The sequence below is a fragment of the Coregonus clupeaformis genome, chromosome 8 (genome assembly GCF_020615455.1).
Source record: "Coregonus clupeaformis isolate EN_2021a chromosome 8, ASM2061545v1, whole genome shotgun sequence".
In the NCBI taxonomy this organism is placed as follows: Eukaryota; Metazoa; Chordata; class Actinopteri; order Salmoniformes; family Salmonidae; genus Coregonus; species Coregonus clupeaformis.
In genome coordinates this window covers 44167601-44188526 of record NC_059199.1, presented here as the reverse complement: position 1 = coordinate 44188526, position 20926 = coordinate 44167601, and the positions used below count along the sequence as shown (strand labels likewise).

At 43.2% G+C, this 20926-nt stretch overlaps 1 protein-coding gene across 5 annotated transcripts in view; it reads left to right on the top strand.

Moving 5' to 3' along the window:
- Positions 1-20926, top strand: part of elmo1 (engulfment and cell motility 1 (ced-12 homolog, C. elegans)) — a 191106-nt gene that overhangs the window by 92887 nt on the left and 77293 nt on the right. For 2 of the 5 annotated variants that reach the window (XM_041883493.2, XM_041883494.2), the window contains exons 6-13: positions 1672-1841; positions 7011-7046; positions 9094-9193; positions 9636-9787; positions 16296-16374; positions 18195-18236; positions 18712-18762; positions 20222-20344. In XM_041883493.2, the coding sequence (XP_041739427.1) occupies positions 1672-1841; positions 7011-7046; positions 9094-9193; positions 9636-9787; positions 16296-16374; positions 18195-18236; positions 18712-18762; positions 20222-20344 (753 nt within the window). The remainder of the gene's footprint in view (positions 1-1671; positions 1842-7010; positions 7047-9093; positions 9194-9635; positions 9788-16295; positions 16375-18194; positions 18237-18711; positions 18763-20221; positions 20345-20926) is intronic. The other 3 variants (XM_041883495.2, XM_041883496.2, XM_041883500.2) reach the window with 3 other exon arrangements.

The window sequence follows — 20926 nt, the reverse complement described above, 5'->3', positions numbered from 1 at the left end:
CTCCAAACACGGCGAGTTGAGTTGATGCCAAAGAGCTCGATTTTGGTCTCATCTGACCACAACACTTTCACCCAGTTCTCCTCTGAATCATTCAGATGTTCATTGGCAAACTTCAGACAGGCCTGTATATGTGCTTTCTTGAGCAGGGGGACCTTGTGGGTGCTGCAGGATTTCAGTCCTTCACGGCGTAGTGTGTTACCAATTGTTTTCTTGGTGACTATGGTCCCAGCTGCCTTGAGATCATTGACAAGATCCTCCCGTGTAGTTCTGGGCTGATTCCTCACCGTTCTCATGATCATTGCAACTCCACAAGGTGAGATCTTGCATGGAGCCCCAGGCCGAGGGAGATTGACAGTTCTTTTGTGTTTCTTCCATTTGTGAATAATCGCACCAACTGTTGTCACCTTCTCACCAAGCTGCTTGGCGATGGTCTTGTAGCCCATTCCAGCCTTGTGTAGGTCTACAATCTTGTCCCTGACATCCTTGGAGAGCTCTTTGGTCTTGGCCATGGTGGAGAGTTTGGAATCTGATTGATTGATTGCTTCTGTGGACAGGTGTCTTTTATACAGGTAACACGCTGAGATTAGGAGCACTCCCTTTAAGAGTGTGCTCCTAATCTCAGCTTGTTACCTGTATAAAAGACACCTGGGAGCCAGAAATCTTTCTGATTGAAAGGGGGTCAAATACTTATTTCCCTCATTAAAATGCAAATCAATTTATAACATTTTTGACATGCGTTCTTCTGGATTTTTTTGTTGTTATTCTGTCTCTCACTGTTCAAATAAACCTACCATTAAAATTATAGACTGATCATGTCTTTGTCAGTGGGCAAACGTACAAAATCAGCAGGGGATCAAATACTTTTTTTCCCTCACTGTAAGTGAATTTCGCCGAATACTTTTAGTCTCCTAAAATGGGGGGACTATGTACAAAAAGTGATGTAATTTCTAAACGGTTCACCCGATATGGATGAAAATACCCTCAAATTAAATCTGACAGTCTGCACTTTAACCTCATAGTCGTTGTATCATTTCAAATGTGCTGGAGTACAGAGCCAAAACAACAAAAAATGTGTCACTGTCCCAGTACTTTTGGAGCTCACTGTATATATACACGGAGTGCCCTCAGAGCAGCCTCAATTCTTCGGGGCATGGACTCTACAAGGTGTCGAAAGCGTTCCACAGGGATGCTGGCCCATGTTGACTCCAATGCTTCCCACAGTTGTGTCAAGTCGGCTGGATGTCCTTTGGGTGGTGGACCATTCTTGATACACACGGGAAACTGTTGAGCGTGAAAAACCCAGCAGCGTTGCAGTTCTTGACACAAACCGTTGCACCTGGCACCTACTACCATACCCCATTCAAAGACACTTAAATATTTTGCCTTGCCCATTCACTCTCTGAATGGTACACATACACAATCCATGTCTCAATTGTCTCAAGGCTTAAAAATCCTTCTTTAACCTGTCTCCTCCCCTTCATCTACATTGATTGAAGTGGATTTAACAAGTGACATCAATAAGGGATCATATCTTTCACCTGGATTCACCTGGTCAGTCTATTTCATGGAAAGGATAGGTGTTCTTAATGTTTTGTACACTCAGTGTATATCCTGTGTATAACCCTGTCTCTGCCCTCTCCCCGGCTGTCTCCCCCCTACCCTCCCCTAAAGTCTCAGACGGCGGCCCAGCTCCATGAGAGGATCCAGTCATCCAGTATGGATGCCAAGCTGGAGTCTCTGAAGGACCTGGCCAACTCTTCCAGAGACATCACCTTCGCCCAGGAGTTCATCAACCTGGACGGCATCTCACTGCTCACACAGATGGTGGAGAGTGGCACGGAGTACGTACTTCCTCTTTTCCTTTCTCCTCCCTTATTTTACTCTATCTTCCCCCCGGCAACCCCACCTCATTCCCAAGAAGTGATCTCTTAAATGGTGGTCTCCCTCTGTCAGGAATACCTGGAATAGTATAAAAGTAATCCTTCTACCCACCCCCCCATAAAACAATTAATAGATATATTGGGTGGTTGTCCCACTAGCTATCATAAGTTGAATGAATCAATTTGTAAGTCGCTCTGGATAAGAGCGTCTGCTAAATGACTAAAATGTAAATGTAAAATGTCTCTGCCTGTTTCGCTGGGCTTTGGACTTGGTAGGCTGGCTGTGTCCCAGATGGCATCCTATACCCTGTATAGTGCACTACTTTTGATGCAGGGCCAATAGGGTTCAGGGCAAAAGTAGTGTAGGTAATAGGGTGGCGTTTTGGAAGCTGTCTCTGGCTCAGCGGAAGGTTACGGGGAGGGCAGGCGGTGGCGTTTTGGAAGCTGTCTCTGGCTCAGCGGAAGGTTACGGGGAGGGCAGGCAGTGGCGTTTTTGAAGCTGTCTCTGGCTCAGCGGAAGGTTACGGCGAGGGCAGGCGATGGCGTTTTGGAAGCTGTCTCTGGCTCAGCGGAAGGTTACGGCGAGGGCAGGCGGTGGTGTTTTGGAAGCTGTCTCTGGCTCAGCGGAAGGTTACGGGGAGGGCAGGCGGTGGCGTTTTGGAAGCTGTCTCTGGCTCAGCGGAAGTTTATGGCGAGGGCAGGCGGTGGCGTTTTGCTGAGGTGGAGTTTCTCAGCCGTGATGTTGACTGGAACCCCATGGGGGGAGGAGGCAGGGGGGGAGGAGGCAGGGGGAGAGGAGGGAGGGAGGGTAGGGGAAGGGGGCAGTTTGGGCTCACAGCCCCACTGCCAGAGAGCCAGGGAGGGAGAGGAGAGCCAGGGTCATGCTATGTGAGCGTAGAGTGATTGCAGAGTCAAAACACACATTGTAGACGCGCTCACAGTCAAAGCAAGACACACACACACACACACACACACCCCTCTGTTTCTCACACACTCACCCCCCCATTCAATCACACACAGTCAGCCGTCTCCAGTCACCCAGAGCTGTTTGCACTGTACTATACTGAACGGCCCTGAATCCAACCAAATGCTTGTCATTCCCAGCAGACTCTCATTAAAGGCTAGCCCGAGGGCTCTGGACACAGGCTTTACTGGCTGAGAGGGCATCAGTGGTCTCAAACACACACGTGTTCTGCTACATGACATCCTCATTAAGCCTCCCCAGCCCAGAGAGACTTCCCAGTCAGTAGCTGCTCGCATGCAAAGGGCTTTACCATCACCATGCAAGGTCAGCCCTAATACAAACTCTCCCTGATAGACCAAACACACACTCTCTCTGACAGACCAAACACACACTCGCTCTGATAGACCAAACACACACTCTCTCTGATAGACCAAACACACTCTCTCTGATAGACCAAACACACACACTCTCTGATAGACCAAACACACACACTCTCTCTGATAGACCAAACACACACTCTCTCTGATAGACCAAACGCACACTCTCTCTCTGGCTGGAGAGCACAGCTGAACTCATCATACACTGGCACTTGGAATTACTGTTCCTCTACAATAGGAACTAGTACCTTCCATTCTGTTAGTGTATCCCCCCTCTACAATAGGAACTAGTACCTTCCATGCTGTTAGTGTATCCCCCCTCTACAATAGGAACTAGTACCTTCCATTCTGTTAGTGTATCCCCCCTCTACAATAGGAACTAGTACCTTCCATTCTGTTAGTGTATCCCCCTCTACAATAGGAACTAGTACCTTCCATTCTGTTAGTATATCCCCCCTCTACAATAGGAACTAGTACCTTCCATTCTGTTAGTGTATCCCCCTCTACAATAGGAACTAGTATCTTCCATTCTGTTAGTGTATCCCCCCTCTACAATAGGAACTAGTACCTTCCATTCTGTTAGTGTATCCCCCCTCTACAATAGGAACTAGTACCTTCCATTCTGTTAGTGTATCCCCCCTCTACAATAGGAACTAGTACATTCCATTCTGTTAGTGTATCCCCCCCTCTACAATAGGAACTAGTACCTTCCATTCTGTTAGTGTATCCCCCCTCTACAATAGGAACTAGTACCTTCCATTCTGTTAGTGTATCCCCCCTCTACAATAGGAACTAGTACCTTCCATTCTGTTAGTGTATCCCCCCTCTACAATAGGAACTAGTACCTTCCATTCTGTTAGTGTATCCCCCCTCTACAATAGGAACTAGTACCTTCCATTCTGTTAGTATATCCCCCCTCTACAATAGGAACTAGTACCTTCCATTCTGTTAGTGTATCCCCCCTCTACAATAGGAACTAGTACCTTCCATTCTGTTAGTGTATCCCCCCTCTACAATAGGAACTAGTACCTTCCATTCTGTTAGTGTATCCCCCCTCTACAATAGGAACTAGTACCTTCCATTCTGTTAGTGTATCCCCCCTCTACAATAGGAACTAGTACCTTCCATTCTGTTAGTGTATCCCCCCTCTACAATAGGAACTAGTACCTTCCATTCTGTTAGTGTATCCCCCTCTACAATAGGAACTAGTACCTTCCATTCTGTTAGTGTATCCCCCCTCTACAATAGGAACTAGTACCTTCCATTCTGTTAGTGTATCCCCTCTCTACAATAGGAACTAGTACCTTCCATTCTGTTAGTGTATCCCCCTCTACAATAGGAACTAGTACCTTCCATTCTGTTAGTGTATCCCCCTCTACAATAGGAACTAGTACCTTCCATTCTGTTAGTGTATCCCCCTCTACAATAGGAACTAGTACCTTCCATTCTGTTAGTGTATCCCCCCTCTACAATAGGAACTAGTACCTTCCATTCTGTTAGTGTATCCCCCCTCTACAATAGGAACTAGTACCTTCCATTCTGTTAGTGTATCCCCCTCTACAATAGGAACTAGTACCTTCCATTCTGTTAGTGTATCCCCCTCTACAATAGGAACTAGTACGTTCCATTCTGTTAGTGTATCCCCCTCTACAATAGGAACTAGTACCTTCCATTCTGTTAGTGTATCCCCCTCTACAATAGGAACTAGTACCTTCCATTCTGTTAGTGTATCCCCCTCTACAATAGGAACTAGTACGTTCCATTCTGTTAGTGTATCCCCCCTCTACAATAGGAACTAGTACCTTCCATTCTGTTAGTGTATCCCCCTCTACAATAGGAACTAGTACCTTCCATTCTGTTAGTGTATCCCCCTCTACAATAGGAACTAGTACCTTCCATTCTGTTAGTGTATCCCCCCTCTACAATAGGAACTAGTACCTTCCATTCTGTTAGTGTATCCCCCTCTACAATAGGAACTAGTACCTTCCATTCTGTTAGTGTATCCCCCATCTACAATAGGAACTAGTACCTTCCATTCTGTTAGTGTATCCCCCTCTACAATAGGAACTAGTACCTTCCATTCTGTTAGTGTATCCCCCTCTACAATAGGAACTAGTACCTTCCATTCTGTTAGTGTATCCCCCCTCTACAATAGGAACTAGTACCTTCCATTCTGTTAGTGTATCCCCCTCTACAATAGGAACTAGTACCTTCCATTCTGTTAGTGTATCCCCCTCTACAATAGGAACTAGAAGAGTACCTTCCATTCTTGTACAGGGGAGGTGAAGACCCACCACAGTTACATTCAGTATGTGTGCCTCCCGTGCGATACCCTATTCCCTAATATATTGCACTACTTTAGACCAGGGCCCATAGTAGTGTTGACATATCTCCCTTTACTGTATAGATTGATTGTGCCATTAAAGCAAAACGATTCACACTCATGAAGCCCAAAGACTTCAATATTATTATTTTGTGATCTTGATTTAAATGCTCTTAATGCATATTCATTTCCCTATTAATAAATTCCCCTCCTTCATGCTCCTATAAGTAGTGCTGCCCACTTAATTCCCCCATGATGCATACTGCCACCTCAGGCCTCTTTCTTTAAATAGGTTTTATGTAGATGACTCCTGCGTCAACAGAGCATAGCCCCGGAGTTTGAAAGTGCAGGTGTGTGTGTATCAGTGTTTATAACTCATCTTCATTCCTGCTGACCGACTAGTGTAATATAATAATTCACAGGCTTAGGAAAAAGAGACACCAGGGAGCAGTACTTTCTAATATCCCAGTCTGGGGCATGACATCATGCTGTATTAATGTGGGCTACCCTATCAGTGATTGAAAGACATGTTGCGCCCCCTATTGGTGTAGTAACATAACAGATACATTCCAGAACTGCTGAGAATGTACAGTTGAACCAATGTCAACTGGCGAACATTTTGGATCCCTGGGGAATTATGTTAATTTTGTAGCAAGCTTACTGTTTTATCACAAAAGAAGATGATGTTAAGATCTCGCATGAGATCTTCTCGTTGTTTAAAGGAATTGTTGACAATTTTTTGGTCTGTTTGTTGTCATCTTTGCAAGCAAAGCCTGTTGTGTAACGCTGTCTGTCTGTCTGTCAAGGTAAGACTCCAACTGCTTCCCAAGCCATACTTCGGCTTTGCATGCTTTGTGTGTGTGTGCCTGTGTCTGTCTGTGTGTGTGCGCGCGTGCGTGCATGTTCAGAGTCTGTTATTTGAGTGTGTTTATTTGGTCAAATATCCTCCTCCACTTCTGTCACTATCATACCTCTGCCCATTCCCATGTGTTAACCAGAGCCCTGTAGATATTTATGGCTCTGGTCTCAGTGTAATTCTGTTTGGCCAAATGTGTTGTATGTTATTCCCTGTATTGTATCACATGTTACTGTAGCAGGTCAGCCTTGTGTTGCGATCTACATTTGAGTTGTCACAGTTAAGCTCCTGTCCATCTCCATCCTCCATGTGTCTGGGCTCTGGGTCCATATGTATGAAGCATCTCAGAGTAGGACTGCTGATCTAGGATCAGGTCTCTCCTGTCCATGCAACCTTATTTATTGTGAAAATCACATACATACAGCCCCCTGGTCTGGTCTTATCAGAAAGAAGCTACAGTGACAGATCGGACATACACACACACACACACACACCTGGGCAATGTGTCTATTGTCTAACCATAACCTCCATCTGTCTACTATGACTTGAGCCCCTTCTTCCGTGGTCATTGTGTTCTCCCCTGACGCCAAAGTTTCTTAAATCTTTGCAGACGCTATCAGAAACTACAGAAGATAATGAAGCCATGGTAAGCCCTCCCTTTCCCTTCCCCTCCCCAGTCAGATAACTGCCCTGGCTGGCTTTGTACTCTTCCCTCTAATCTACCCGGCAACTGAGTCTGCATGATTTAAAACTCAGGCCCTGGTGCTTCTATTAAACTGATGGGAAACAACATGGCTGCCATTGCTGGCTTTCATCTTGAAATCAAACTTGTTTGTTTTGTTTATCTCTGGATACGTCCCAAATGGCACCCTATTCCCTATATAGTGCACTACTTTTCACCAGGGCTCAGGCCCTAAATAGGGAATAGGGTGCCATTTGAGACGTATCCTCTGTGTACCATGTAACCGAATCAGCTTTGTTCTCAAATATTTGCATGAGGTATTGGGCAATTGGTTGAGGTTCAAAGGGAACTAAACACACACTTGTTTCACGTGGGACATTGTTTTGAAGAGCACCATGACAACAATCCATAAGGAAACCCACAGGCCAAATTCAGAGATTCTTCTTCTTGGATGCTTGGTGCTCTTCCTAAACTTAGAAAATGGTGTTTAAGGGTGTATTCACTAGTAACCAAATGGAAGCTAAACAGGCTGAAACGGTGAGGGACCTACCTGAACTTTAAAAACAATTAGAAACACTTGTTTTAGTTCCAAAACGTTTTACATTGCAAAACCTTTTGCTACGGTTTGCATTGATGAATACACCCCAGGTGATGGGAACTTTAATGTTAGGTGGTGGTGGTGGGTTGTTAGAGATGTTAATTGGGCAGTCCTTTACACCCTATTAATTTTAATATGAATATTCTGCAGTTCGCTGTCCTCACCCTGTAGTGTAAAGACATCATTCTGTAGGGTTACATTCTTTGGTCTTGTCAACATGTCGTTCTTGCATCTTAAATCAGTCAACTTTTTTAGAATGTACAGGTCTACAGCATTAGAAAAGTAAAATCATTTTAGTAGGATCATGTACTTTATATTAACATTATCATTTTACACATCACGTAACTTCCCACTGCCATGTGCAAACGCTTACTCACCACAGTCCAACCGTGGACTAAGTACTACTAATTAATTAAGTATTACTAATGAATGTGTCTGAGATGTGAGCCATGATGTTGTATGTGACCCAATGCGTTAATTAATTAACCCTCTGTTGCTAAGCCTGTAATGGGCCTGGTCCTGGTCTTATTAACCAAATCTTTGTTCGAATGTTGTTGTTTTTTATAAGCACTTTATATGATTTATAATGTAGAATTTCTTTACATATATATATATATATATATATATATATATATATATATATATATATATATATATATATATATTGCCTATGTTTTTTAAATGATGTTGATGAAATGTGTTTGTACATAAAAAGGACATATGACATGTTTTGTTTAAAATTTAAAATCTGACTGCAGGGGGCAATATTTTACAATATTTCCCACCTGATATCTAGAGGTGTGCTTCACCTTCTTAATTTATACAGTATTTCAGGTTTATGTCATGACTGTAATGTCAAAAACAACAATTAACTTACCTAATCTTCATTTATTTCCTGTCATTTGTATTTTTCTGTGAGATTTATGTAGGCTGTTTGTATTCCTGTTAACTTCTATTGGTGATTCAACATAACAGATTGAAACACTTTGCATTCAGACATTTGGATAAAAATCTTCCAGGAAGTAACTTTGCTTGGTCCTCCTTGGATGTCAACTCTTGTCTCTACTAATAACTATCTACTAGTTACTGCATGGGAATGATTAATGAATGAATGCTCTCCAGCTCCGTGGCTCTGCTGCCCTGCGCTGTCTGGCTCCTGCTGGCTCTCTGGCGCCCCCTGTTGTTAATGGAGGACTGAGTCATCTGTCTGCCCCATCAGGAGCCGCAGTCATCCTCCTCCCCTCTCGCCTTTCTGTGCCCTCAGCATACCTGGCTGTGGCTTCACCCTCTCCTCTCTTCTCCTCCTCTCTCCCTAAGACCAAGACTTTTGGCTGCTTTGTGGCTGTAGCTAAACGTGTGTGTCAGCGCCAGTGGCAGAGACGTTTCTATTGGCTGTTGTTGTTGTTGTTTCAGTTTCGGCGACCTGTTGTCGTTCACGCTGACAGCGTTTGTGGAGCTCATGGACCACGGCATCGTCTCCTGGGATACCTTCTCTGTCGCCTTCATCAAAAAGGTGCCTGCTCATTAGCTGTGTGTGGTGGGGGCGGGGCTGTGTGGTGGGCGGGGCTGTGTATGTGTGCTCTTCTCTGTCGCCTTCATCAAGAAGGTACCCCAACAAACCAATATCAAGTTGTATAATAGATCATATGTAAGAACTATTTGCAAAATGAGAAAGAAGGTGCACGAACAAACCAGTATCATGTTGAATTGCTGATCATGTGTAAAAACTGAAAAATATAAATAAGGTGCCCTCAAACAGTTTATAGCATGTATTAAGCGTGTTTATAACATGTTTATAATACCATATACAGGAATTATATGATATTAAAGTTTGTCAACTTTTAAGAAATACATCTGAAATAGAGTCCATTTAGTCTCTGAATAACAATCCCCATGTGATTATTTTCACCTCTTAATGTGTCTTCTAGTCAGTTACTAACTCTCCTCTATTGCAGATTGCAGGTTACGTGAACAAGTCAGCCATGGACACGGCTGTGCTGCAGCGGTCCCTGGCCATCCTGGAGTCCATGGTACTCAACAGTCAGGACCTCTACCAGAAGGTGGCGCAAGAGATCACCATCGGACAGCTTATACCCCATCTGCAGGGGTGAGCGAGAGAGCGCGGTCGACTGCACTCAGCTATGTTATTATATGCCTGAGATAGAAGTTATCCCTAACTGCAGATCTAGGATCAGATTACTGTGAAACACTCTTTAACCTTTAGGAAGATTTGACAAAATAGATTTGGGGCTGTATGTATCAAGTGTCTCAGAGTAGGAGTGCTGAACTAGTATCAGGTCCCTCCCTGTCCATATAACCTTTTTCCTTATGATCTAAAAGGCTAAACTGATCCTAGCTCAGCACACCTACTCTAAGACGCTTGATACAAACGGCCCCTGGTCCTAGATCCAAGGAGGACCACAGGAAGAGTAGCTGCTGCTTTTGCAACAGCTAATGGAGATCCTAATAAAATACCAAATACCAAAGCCTGTTATAGCTCCATTGATCTAATGAACTTAAACTCTCCAGTGTCCATGATTGGGAAGTACTGTAACAGAAAGCAGCCAATATCCCTGTATGTGTAGTGTATAATAGGTCCAGTACTGACATAAAGTGATTAGTACTGACATGGCTGAGTAGCCACACTACTACTGACCACAGCTACTGACCACATCCACACTACTACTGACCACAACTACTGACCACATCCACACTACTACTGACCACAACTACTGACCACATCCACACTACTACTGACCACAACTACTGACCACATCCACACTACTACTGACCACATCCACACTACTACTGACCACAACTACTGACCACATCCACACAACTACTGACCACATCCACACTACTACTGACCACAACTACTGGCCACATCCACACAACTACTGACCACAACTACTGACCACATCCACACTACTACTGACCACAACTACTGACCACATCCACACTACTACTGACCACAACTACTGACCACAACTACTGACCACATCCACACAACTACTGACCACAACTACTGACCACATCCACACTACTACTGACCACAACTACTGACCACAACTACTGACCACATCCACACTACTACTGACCACAACTACTGACCACATCCACACTACTACTGACCACAACTACTGACCACATCCACACTACTACTGACCACATCCACACTACTACTGATCACAACTACTGACCACATCCACACTACTACTGACCACATCCACACTACTACTGACCACAACTACTGACCACATCCACACTACTACTGACCACATCCACACTACTACTGACCACAACTACTGACCACATCCACACTACTACTGACCACAACTACTGACCACATCCACACTACTACTGACCACAACTACTGACCACATCCACACTACTACTGACCACAACTACTGACCACATCTACACAACTACTGACCACAGCTACTGACCACATCCACACAACTACTGACCACATCCACACAACTACTGACCACAACCACACAACTACTGACCACATCCACACAACTACTGACCACAACCACACAACTACTGACCACAACCACACAACTACTGACCACAACCACACAACTACGCCACAACTACTGACCACATCCACACAACTACTGACCACATCCACACAACTACTGACCACATCCACACAACTACTGACCACAACCACACAACTACTGACCACAACCACAAAACTACTGACCACAACCACACAACTACTGACCACATCCACACAACTACTGACCACATTCACACAACTACTGACCACAACTACTGACCACATCCACACTACTACTGACCACAACTACTGACCACATCTACACAACTACTGACCACAGCTACTGACCACATCCACACTACTACTGACCACAACTACTGACCACAACTACTGACCACATCCACACTACTACTGACCACAACCACACAACTACTGACCACATCTACACAACTACTGACCACATCCACACAACTACTGACCACATCCACACAACTACTGACCACAACCACACAACTACTGACCACAACTACTGACCACATCCACACAACTACTGACCACATCCACACAACTACTGACCACAACCACACAACTACTGACCACAACCACAAAACTACTGACCACAACCACACAACTACTGACCACATCCACACAACTACTGACCACATCCACACAACTACTGACCACATTCACACAACTACTGACCACAACCACACAACTACTGACCACATCCACACTACTACTGACCACAACCACACAATTACTGACCACAACCACACTACTGACCACAACTACTGACCACAACCACACAACGACTGACCACAACCCCACAACTACTGACCACAACCCCAAAACTTCAGACCACAACTAGTGTAACTATAACTATTTACATTTGCATAACTACCATAATATAACTCACCAACAGTAATTTTTGAACCGTTCAAGCTAGATACACCAACTCAACTTTTATATGTTCAGGCTATCCTAACTTTTCATCTACCTACTTTTTCAACTATAACCAGTCACCACCATTACTACTGTAGACACTACCACTACTATAACATTAACCAGTCACCACCATTACTACTGTAGACACTACCACTACTATAACATTAACCAGTCACTACCATTACTACTGCAGACACTACCACTACTATAACATTAACCAGTCACTACCATTACTACTGCAGACACTACCACTACTATAACATTAACCAGTCACTACCATTACTACTGTAGACACTACCACCATTACTACTGTAGACACTACCACTACTATAACATTAACCAGTCACCACCATTACTACTGTAGACACTACCACTACTATAACATTAACCAGTCACCACCATTACTACTGCAGACACTACCACTACTATAACATTAACCAGTCACCACCATTACTACTGTAGACACTACCACTACTATAACATTAACCAGTCACCACCATTACTACTGTAGACACTACCACTACTATAACATTAACCAGTCACTACCATTACTACTGCAGACACTACCACTACTATAACATTAACCAGTCACTACCATTACTACTGTAGACACTACCACTACTATAACATTAACCAGTCACTACCATTACTACTGTAGACACTACCACTACTATAACATTAACCAGTCACCACCATTACTACTGTAGACACTACCACTACTATAACATTAACCAGTCACTACCATTACTACTGTAGACACTACCACTACTATAACATTAACCAGTCACTACCATTACTACTGTAGACACTACCACTACTATAACATTAACCAGTCACTACCATTACTACTGTAGACACTACCACTACTATAACATTAACCAGTCACTACCATTACTACTGTAGACACTACCACTACTATAACATTAACCAGTCACCACCATTACTACTGTAGACACTACCACTACTATAACATTAACCAGTCACCACCATTACTACTGTAGACACTACCACTACTATAACATTAACCAGTCACCACCATTACTACTGTAGACACTACCACTACTATAACATTAACCAGTCACTACCATTACTACTGCAGACACTACCACTACTATAACATTAACCAGTCACTACCATTACTACTGTAGACACTACCACTACTATAACATTAACCAGTCACTACCATTACTACTGTAGACACTACCACTACTATAACATTAACCAGTCACTACCATTACTACTGTAGACACTACCACTACTATAACATTAACCAGTCACCACCATTACTACTGTAGACACTACCACTACTATAACATTAACCAGTCACCACCATTACTACTGCAGACACTACCACTACTATAACATTAACCAGTCACTACCATTACTACTGTAGACACTACCACTACTATAACATTAACCAGTCACTACCATTACTACTGTAGACACTACCACTACTATAACATTAACCAGTCACCACCATTACTACTGCAGACACTACCACTACTATAACATTAACCAGTCACTACCATTACTACTGTAGACACTACCACTACTATAACATTAACCAGTCACTACCATTACTACTGCAGACACTACCACTACTATAACATTAACCAGTCACCACCATTACTACTGTAGACACTACCACTACTATAACATTAACCAGTCACTACCATTACTACTGTAGACACTACCACTACTATAACATTAACCAGTCACTACCATTACTACTGTAGACACTACCACTACTATAACATTAACCAGTCACTACCATTACTACTGCAGACACTACCACTACTATAACATTAACCAGTCACCACCATTACTACTGTAGACACTACCACTACTATAACATTAACCAGTCACTACCATTACTACTGTAGACACTACCACTACTATAACATTAACCAGTCACTACCATTACTACTGTAGACACTACCACTACTATAACATTAACCAGTCACTACCATTACTACTGTAGACACTACCACTACTATAACATTAACCAGTCACCACCATTACTACTGCAGACACTACCACTACTATAACATTAACCAGTCACCACCATTACTACTGTAGACACTACCACTACTATAACATTAACCAGTCACTACCATTACTACTGTAGACACTACCACTACTATAACATTAACCAGTCACTACCATTACTACTGCAGACACTACCACTACTATAACATTAACCAGTCACTACCATTACTACTGTAGACACTACCACTACTATAACATTAACCAGTCACTACCATTACTACTGTAGACACTACCACTACTATAACATTAACCAGTCACCACCATTACTACTGTAGACACTACCACTACTATAACATTAACCAGTCACTACCATTACTACTGTAGACACTACCACTACTATAACATTAACCAGTCACTACCATTACTACTGTAGACACTACCACTACTATAACATTAACCAGTCACTACCATTACTACTGTAGACACTACCACTACTATAACATTAACCAGTCACTACCATTACTACTGCAGACACTACCACTACTATAACATTAACCAGTCACCGCCATTACTACTGTAGACACTACCACTACTATAACATTAACCAGTCACCACCATTACTACTGTAGACACTACCACTACTATAACATTAACCAGTCACCACCATTACTACTGCAGACACTACCACTACTATAACATTAACCAGTCACTGCCATTACTACTGTAGACACTACCACTACTATAACATTAACCAGTCACCGCCATTACTACTGTAGACACTACCACTACTATAACATTAACCAGTCACTACCATTACTACTGTAGACACTACCACTACTATAACATTAACCAGTCACTACCATTACTACTGTAGACACTACCACTACTATAACATTAACCAGTCACCACCATTACTACTGTAGACACTACCACTACTATAACATTAACCAGTCACCACCATTACTACTGTAGACACTACCACTACTATAACATTAACCAGTCACTACCATTACTACTGTAGACACTACCACTACTATAACATTAACCAGTCACCACCATTACTACTGTAGACACTACCACTACTATAACATTAACCAGTCACCACCATTACTACTGTAGACACTACCACTACTATAACATTAACCAGTCACTACCATTACTACTGTAGACACTACCACTACTATAACATTAACCAGTCACCACCATTACTACTGCAGACACTACCACTACTATAACATTAACCAGTCACTACCATTACTACTGTAGACACTACCACTACTATAACATTAACCAGTCACTACCATTACTACTGCAGACACTACCACTACTATAACATTAACCAGTCACCACCATTACTACTGTAGACACTACCACTACTATAACATTAACCAGTCACTACCATTACTACTGCAGACACTACCACTACTATAACATTAACCAGTCACTACCATTACTACTGTAGACACTACCACTACTATAACATTAACCAGTCACTACCATTACTACTGTAGACACTACCACTACTATAACATTAACCAGTCACTACCATTACTACTGTAGACACTACCACTACTATAACATTAACCAGTCACCACCATTACTACTGTAGACACTACCACTACTATAACATTAACCAGTCACCACCATTACTACTGTAGACACTACCACTACTATAACATTAACCAGTCACTACCATTACTACTGTAGACACTACCACTACTATAACATTAACCAGTCACCACCATTACTACTGTAGACACTACCACTACTATAACATTAACCAGTCACTACCATTACTACTGTAGACACTACCACTACTATAACATTAACCAGTCACCACCATTACTACTGTAGACACTACCACTACTATAACATTAACCAGTCACCACCATTACTACTGTAGACACTACCACTACTATAACATTAACCAGTCACCACCATTACTACTGTAGACACTACCACTACTATAACATTAACCAGTCACCACCATTACTACTGCAGACACTACCACTACTATAACATTAACCAGTCACTACCATTACTACTGCAGACACTACCACTACTATAACATTAACCAGTCACTACCATTACTACTGTAGACACTACCACTACTATAACATTAACATTTGTCATTGTTCTTTGTTGTGTCTGTGTGTTGTTATCCATCTAATGACAGGACTGATCAGGACATTCAGACCTACACCATCGCTGTGATTAACGCCTTGTTCCTCAAGGCTCCAGAGGACAAGAGACAGGTAGGTTACATACCTTCATATACACGCACACCCACACACACATAAACGTTCATACATACATACACACACACACGCACACTACACACACACTCATATACACAGTCATATACAGTCATATACATACACATGCACACATGAACGCTCATACATGTGCGCGCGCACACCACACGCACACTCATATGCATAGTCATATACGCACACACACACACACACACACACACATACACACACACACACCTTTGGCTCTTATTGTTGGGAACATTGTTTACTGCGTGGCTGTGGGTAGCAGGCAGGACAGATGCATTCTGGATCTTGAGGAGGAGGAGGACTGATTCAGATGCATCAGAGAGAGAGAGGGTTCAGTCCAATCGCCCTTCTGCTGACTCAGATGGACAACAAGTACCAAACATGCCTTACATTTCAGACAAGGGTGTGTGTGTGTGTGTGTGTGTGTGTGTGTGTGTGTGTATAATAATAATTTGGTGGAGTATTAATATGCATGTGTGAATTGGAAATGTGTTTTTGTGCATATCCCAACTCTCCCTGAGACACCCTTGTAGAGTGGGGTCACGGCCAGGGTCAGCCATTATCAACGGCGACCATGGAGCAATTAGGGTTGAGTGCCTTGCTCAAGGGCACATCGACAGATTAGGGGCGGGGGGATGTACGTATCCTTGTGTGTCCCTGTCGTCCTTGCCTTAAACGGTGCAGTAATACTTCTCCTTTATGGGGCGATCAGCGTCCCCCTCTACCTCTCTGCTCAGTAGAGATAATCATGGGCCCTGGTCAAAAGTAGTGCGCGATAAAGGGAATAGGATGCCATTTGGGACGTTCACCCTCTCTCATCTCTCTTCGCTCCGATGATGTCACCCACCGTTCTTCTCCGTGGGCTATCCAATTACACGCTGGGCTCTAAGCCAATCAGAAATGGGCCCACCCAATTGAGTGAAACAGTGTTAACGATGCACGATACACACTCATCTCCCTTCCTTTGCAGCACATTAGGTGGAAGATGGAAAAAATAAAACTCATCGTTAATGCTCACTTTTGTTTTTCACATGCTCATTTGATGTTTTTTTGTGTAACATTGATTTGCAATCTATTCTACATCTAAAGCACAAAAAAAGTGGTATACCTTTTACCAGTATACCTTTTACCAGTATACCTTTACTAGACTCATTACTGCAGGGTTCCCCAACTGGCGGCCCGCGGGTGATTTTATTTGGCTACCCAAGTTTTCTGAGCAAAAACATTTGATAGATAGATATTTACATTTTTGGACATACGACTGTAAAAACACCAGCAAATCAGCGGCAAGTGTTCCAAAGTATTCCCACACATAGTAGAGAGATAAATGTGATCATATACAAATGTAAGCAAGGTTTGAAATGATTATGTTTTAGTCAATTATTATATCTGTTTGGGCTTCTTCTGGTCAATTTGCAGTCTCCAAATTATTTGCAATTATGTTCCGGCCCCCTGACCATCCACTCAAGAAAAAATAGGCCCGCGGCTGAATCTAGTTGATGATCCCTGCATTACTGCATTACATTTCTATGTTGTAAGCTATAGAGGAAGGTCAGCATGTGCTGTAGCATCATTTCACTAGAAGGGTAGTAGACCACAATTTAGTGTGTTTTAGGATCGCGGGAGGAAAATAACTGCTACACAGCATAGCTGTCATAATGATCTGCACCACTAACAACAATATGCCTTGCTTCCTCTTCACTTCTCTTGCTCTCTTTTCTGTCTCGACTCACCCCCTTCTTCTTCTCTCTCTCTGTCTGACTTTTCTCTCCTCACTGCACTCGTAATGGTAGTTTGATGAGAGCAGTGTGAACATCCTTGATTGTCCTCTGACAGTAAGTGTACTTTGATTAGCGACCTTTTCTAGCCTCCAGTAGATTAAGTGTGTCATTAAAATGGTCCTGCCTTGTATCAACCACCACTGGCTGGGAGGTCTACCTCATCAAGCTGAGACTGAGAGACACTTTATGGTCTCTGCGGAAGTTTATGGTGTCTCCACGAAGAACATTGATATTTTTTGTCCATAATCCACTTTTACTTTGATATAGAGCTTCCTGAAAGAACAATTCATTTTCTGTGTAATGGGTATGTATATTATAATGTACATGTTCTTACTTTTTCCTCCTCCTCTCTTGCATTCTCTCGTTCTCTCTCTTATCTGTCCTCTCTCCACTATCTCTTATTTTCTTTCGCTCTCCTCTCTCTTCCTCTCTCCCTGTCCTGTCTCTCTCGCTCCATTCTCGCTCCATTCTCTCTGCCTCTCTCTCGCTCTCTCTCTCCCTGTCTCTCTCTCTCTCTCTCTGTGTGTAGGAGATGGCCCACATTCTAGCCCAGAAGCAGCTGCGTTCCATCATACTGAGTGTAAGTGTGTCCAGTCATATGCCCTCCATCTGTACCTCTCCTCTGCATCACTGGTTTCAATATTTCTCTCTTGTTCCCTCGCTTCCTGTTTGTCGCACAGCTCCAATGTGAAATCAAATCACAGAAAAATGTCACACTCGCATACGTCTTACAACTTTGTCTGCCTTTCCCTCTCTCTGCCTCTCTCTCTCTCTCTCTCTCTCTCTCTGCCTTTCTTGCTCTCTGCCGCTCTCTCTCTCTCTCTCTCTCTCTCTCTGCCGCTCTCTCTGTCTCTCTCTCTGTCTCTCTCTCTCTGTCTCTCTCTCTCTGCCTCTCTCTCTCTCTCTCTCTCTCTCTCTCTCTCTCTCTCTCTCTCTCTCTCTCTCTCTCTCTCTCTCTCTCTCTCTCTCTCTCTCTCTCTCTCTCTCTCCTCTCTCTCTCTCTCTCTCTCTCTCTGGCTCTCTCTCTCTCTCTCTCTCTCTGCCTCTCTCTTTCTCTCTCTCTGCCCCTCTCTCTCTCTCTCTCTCTCTCTCTCTGCCTCTCTCTCTCTCTGCCTCTCTCTGCCTCTCTCTGCCTCTCTCTGCCTCTCTCTCTCTATCTGCCTCTCTCTCTCTCTCTCTCTCTCTGCCTCTCTCTCTGCCTCTCTCTCTCTGCCTCTCTCTCTCTGCCTCTCTCTCTGCCGCTCACTCTCTCTCTCTCTCTCTCTCTGCCTCTCTCTCTGCCTCTCTCTGCCTCTCTCTCTCTCTGTCTCTCTCTCTCTCTGTCTCTCTCTCTCTCTCTGCCTCTCTCAATTTCAATTTCAATTTAAGGGCTTTATTGGCATGGGAAACGTATGTTAACATTGCCAAAGCAATTGAAATAGATAGTAAACAAGTGAAATAAACAATAAATATTAAGAGTAAACATTACACTCAGAAGTTCCAAAAGAATAAAGACATTTCAAATGTCATATTATGTATATATACAGTGTTGTAACAATGTGCAAATCTCTGTCTCTGTCTCTCTCTCTCTCTCTCTCTCTGCCTCTCTCGCTCTCTCTCTCTCGCTCTATCTCTCTCTCTGCTCTCTCTCTCTCGCTCTCTCTCTCTCGCTCTATCTCTCTCTCGCTCTATCTCTCTCTCTCTCTGCCTCTCTCTCTCTCTGCCTCTCTCTCTCTGCCTCTCTCTCTCTGCCTCTCTCTCTCTCTCTCTCTGCCTCTCTCTCTCGCTCTCTCTCTCTCTCTGCCTCTCTCTCTCTCTGCCTCTCTCTCTCTCTGCCTCTCTCTCTCTGCCTCTCTCTCTCTGCCTCTCTCTCTGCCTTTCTCTTCTCTCTGTTGCTCCTTGTCTCTGTTCCTCCTTCTCATTCTCCCCCTTCTCTCTCTCCTCTTTTCTCTCCCTCTCTTTCTCTCTCTTGACTTTCTATATCCCAGTTTATTTCTGTCGTTTTTTAAATCATTATTTGTCTCTTCTTCTCTCTCTCTTTTTCTCCCTCTCTCCTCTAGAATGTTATCCGGAGCCCTAAGCCAATCAATGATGAAATGGCCCACCAGCTGTATGTGCTGCAGGTCCTGACCTTTAACCTCTTAGAGGACCGCATGATGACCAAGATGGACCCTCAGGACCAGGTCCAGTACAGTAGGCCTCTCAATGAAATGTCCCTCGAGTTGTTGGTCACATTTTAAACACCATAGGTCCTGAATTACATAAATTACAGAAAATACACACATCAAAATATAAATCCAAAATGCAAGCAGAAAGAAAAACACGGTCATAAAAAACAACCACATTCATCTGTAATAAGGTCCTCAATCAGCTTTCTGAATCAAATGTAAGAACATTTTGAAGATTGTTCCACAATTAAGGTGCAAAGAAAACTAAAAGCTGATTTACCTAACTCAGTAGAGGCTAAAGGAATTTCCAGAGTTGGCTATCCCTGAGAGCAGGTGTGGTAACTCGTATGTCAATTTTTTTTAAATGATGTTGGGTACACTGGAACTTTTTGTAAAAGGGCTTTATAAATGAAAACATAGCAATCTAAGTGACATCAAAGAGGGCCAACCAACTTTCTGGTAGAGAATGCAGTGATGAGTACTAAAATTGTCGCCCGTAATAAAGCGCAGTGCGTTATGATAAACTGCATCTAACAGCTTTAATGAAGTGGCTGCTGCGTTCATATAGATGATGTCACCATAGTCTAGGACCGATAG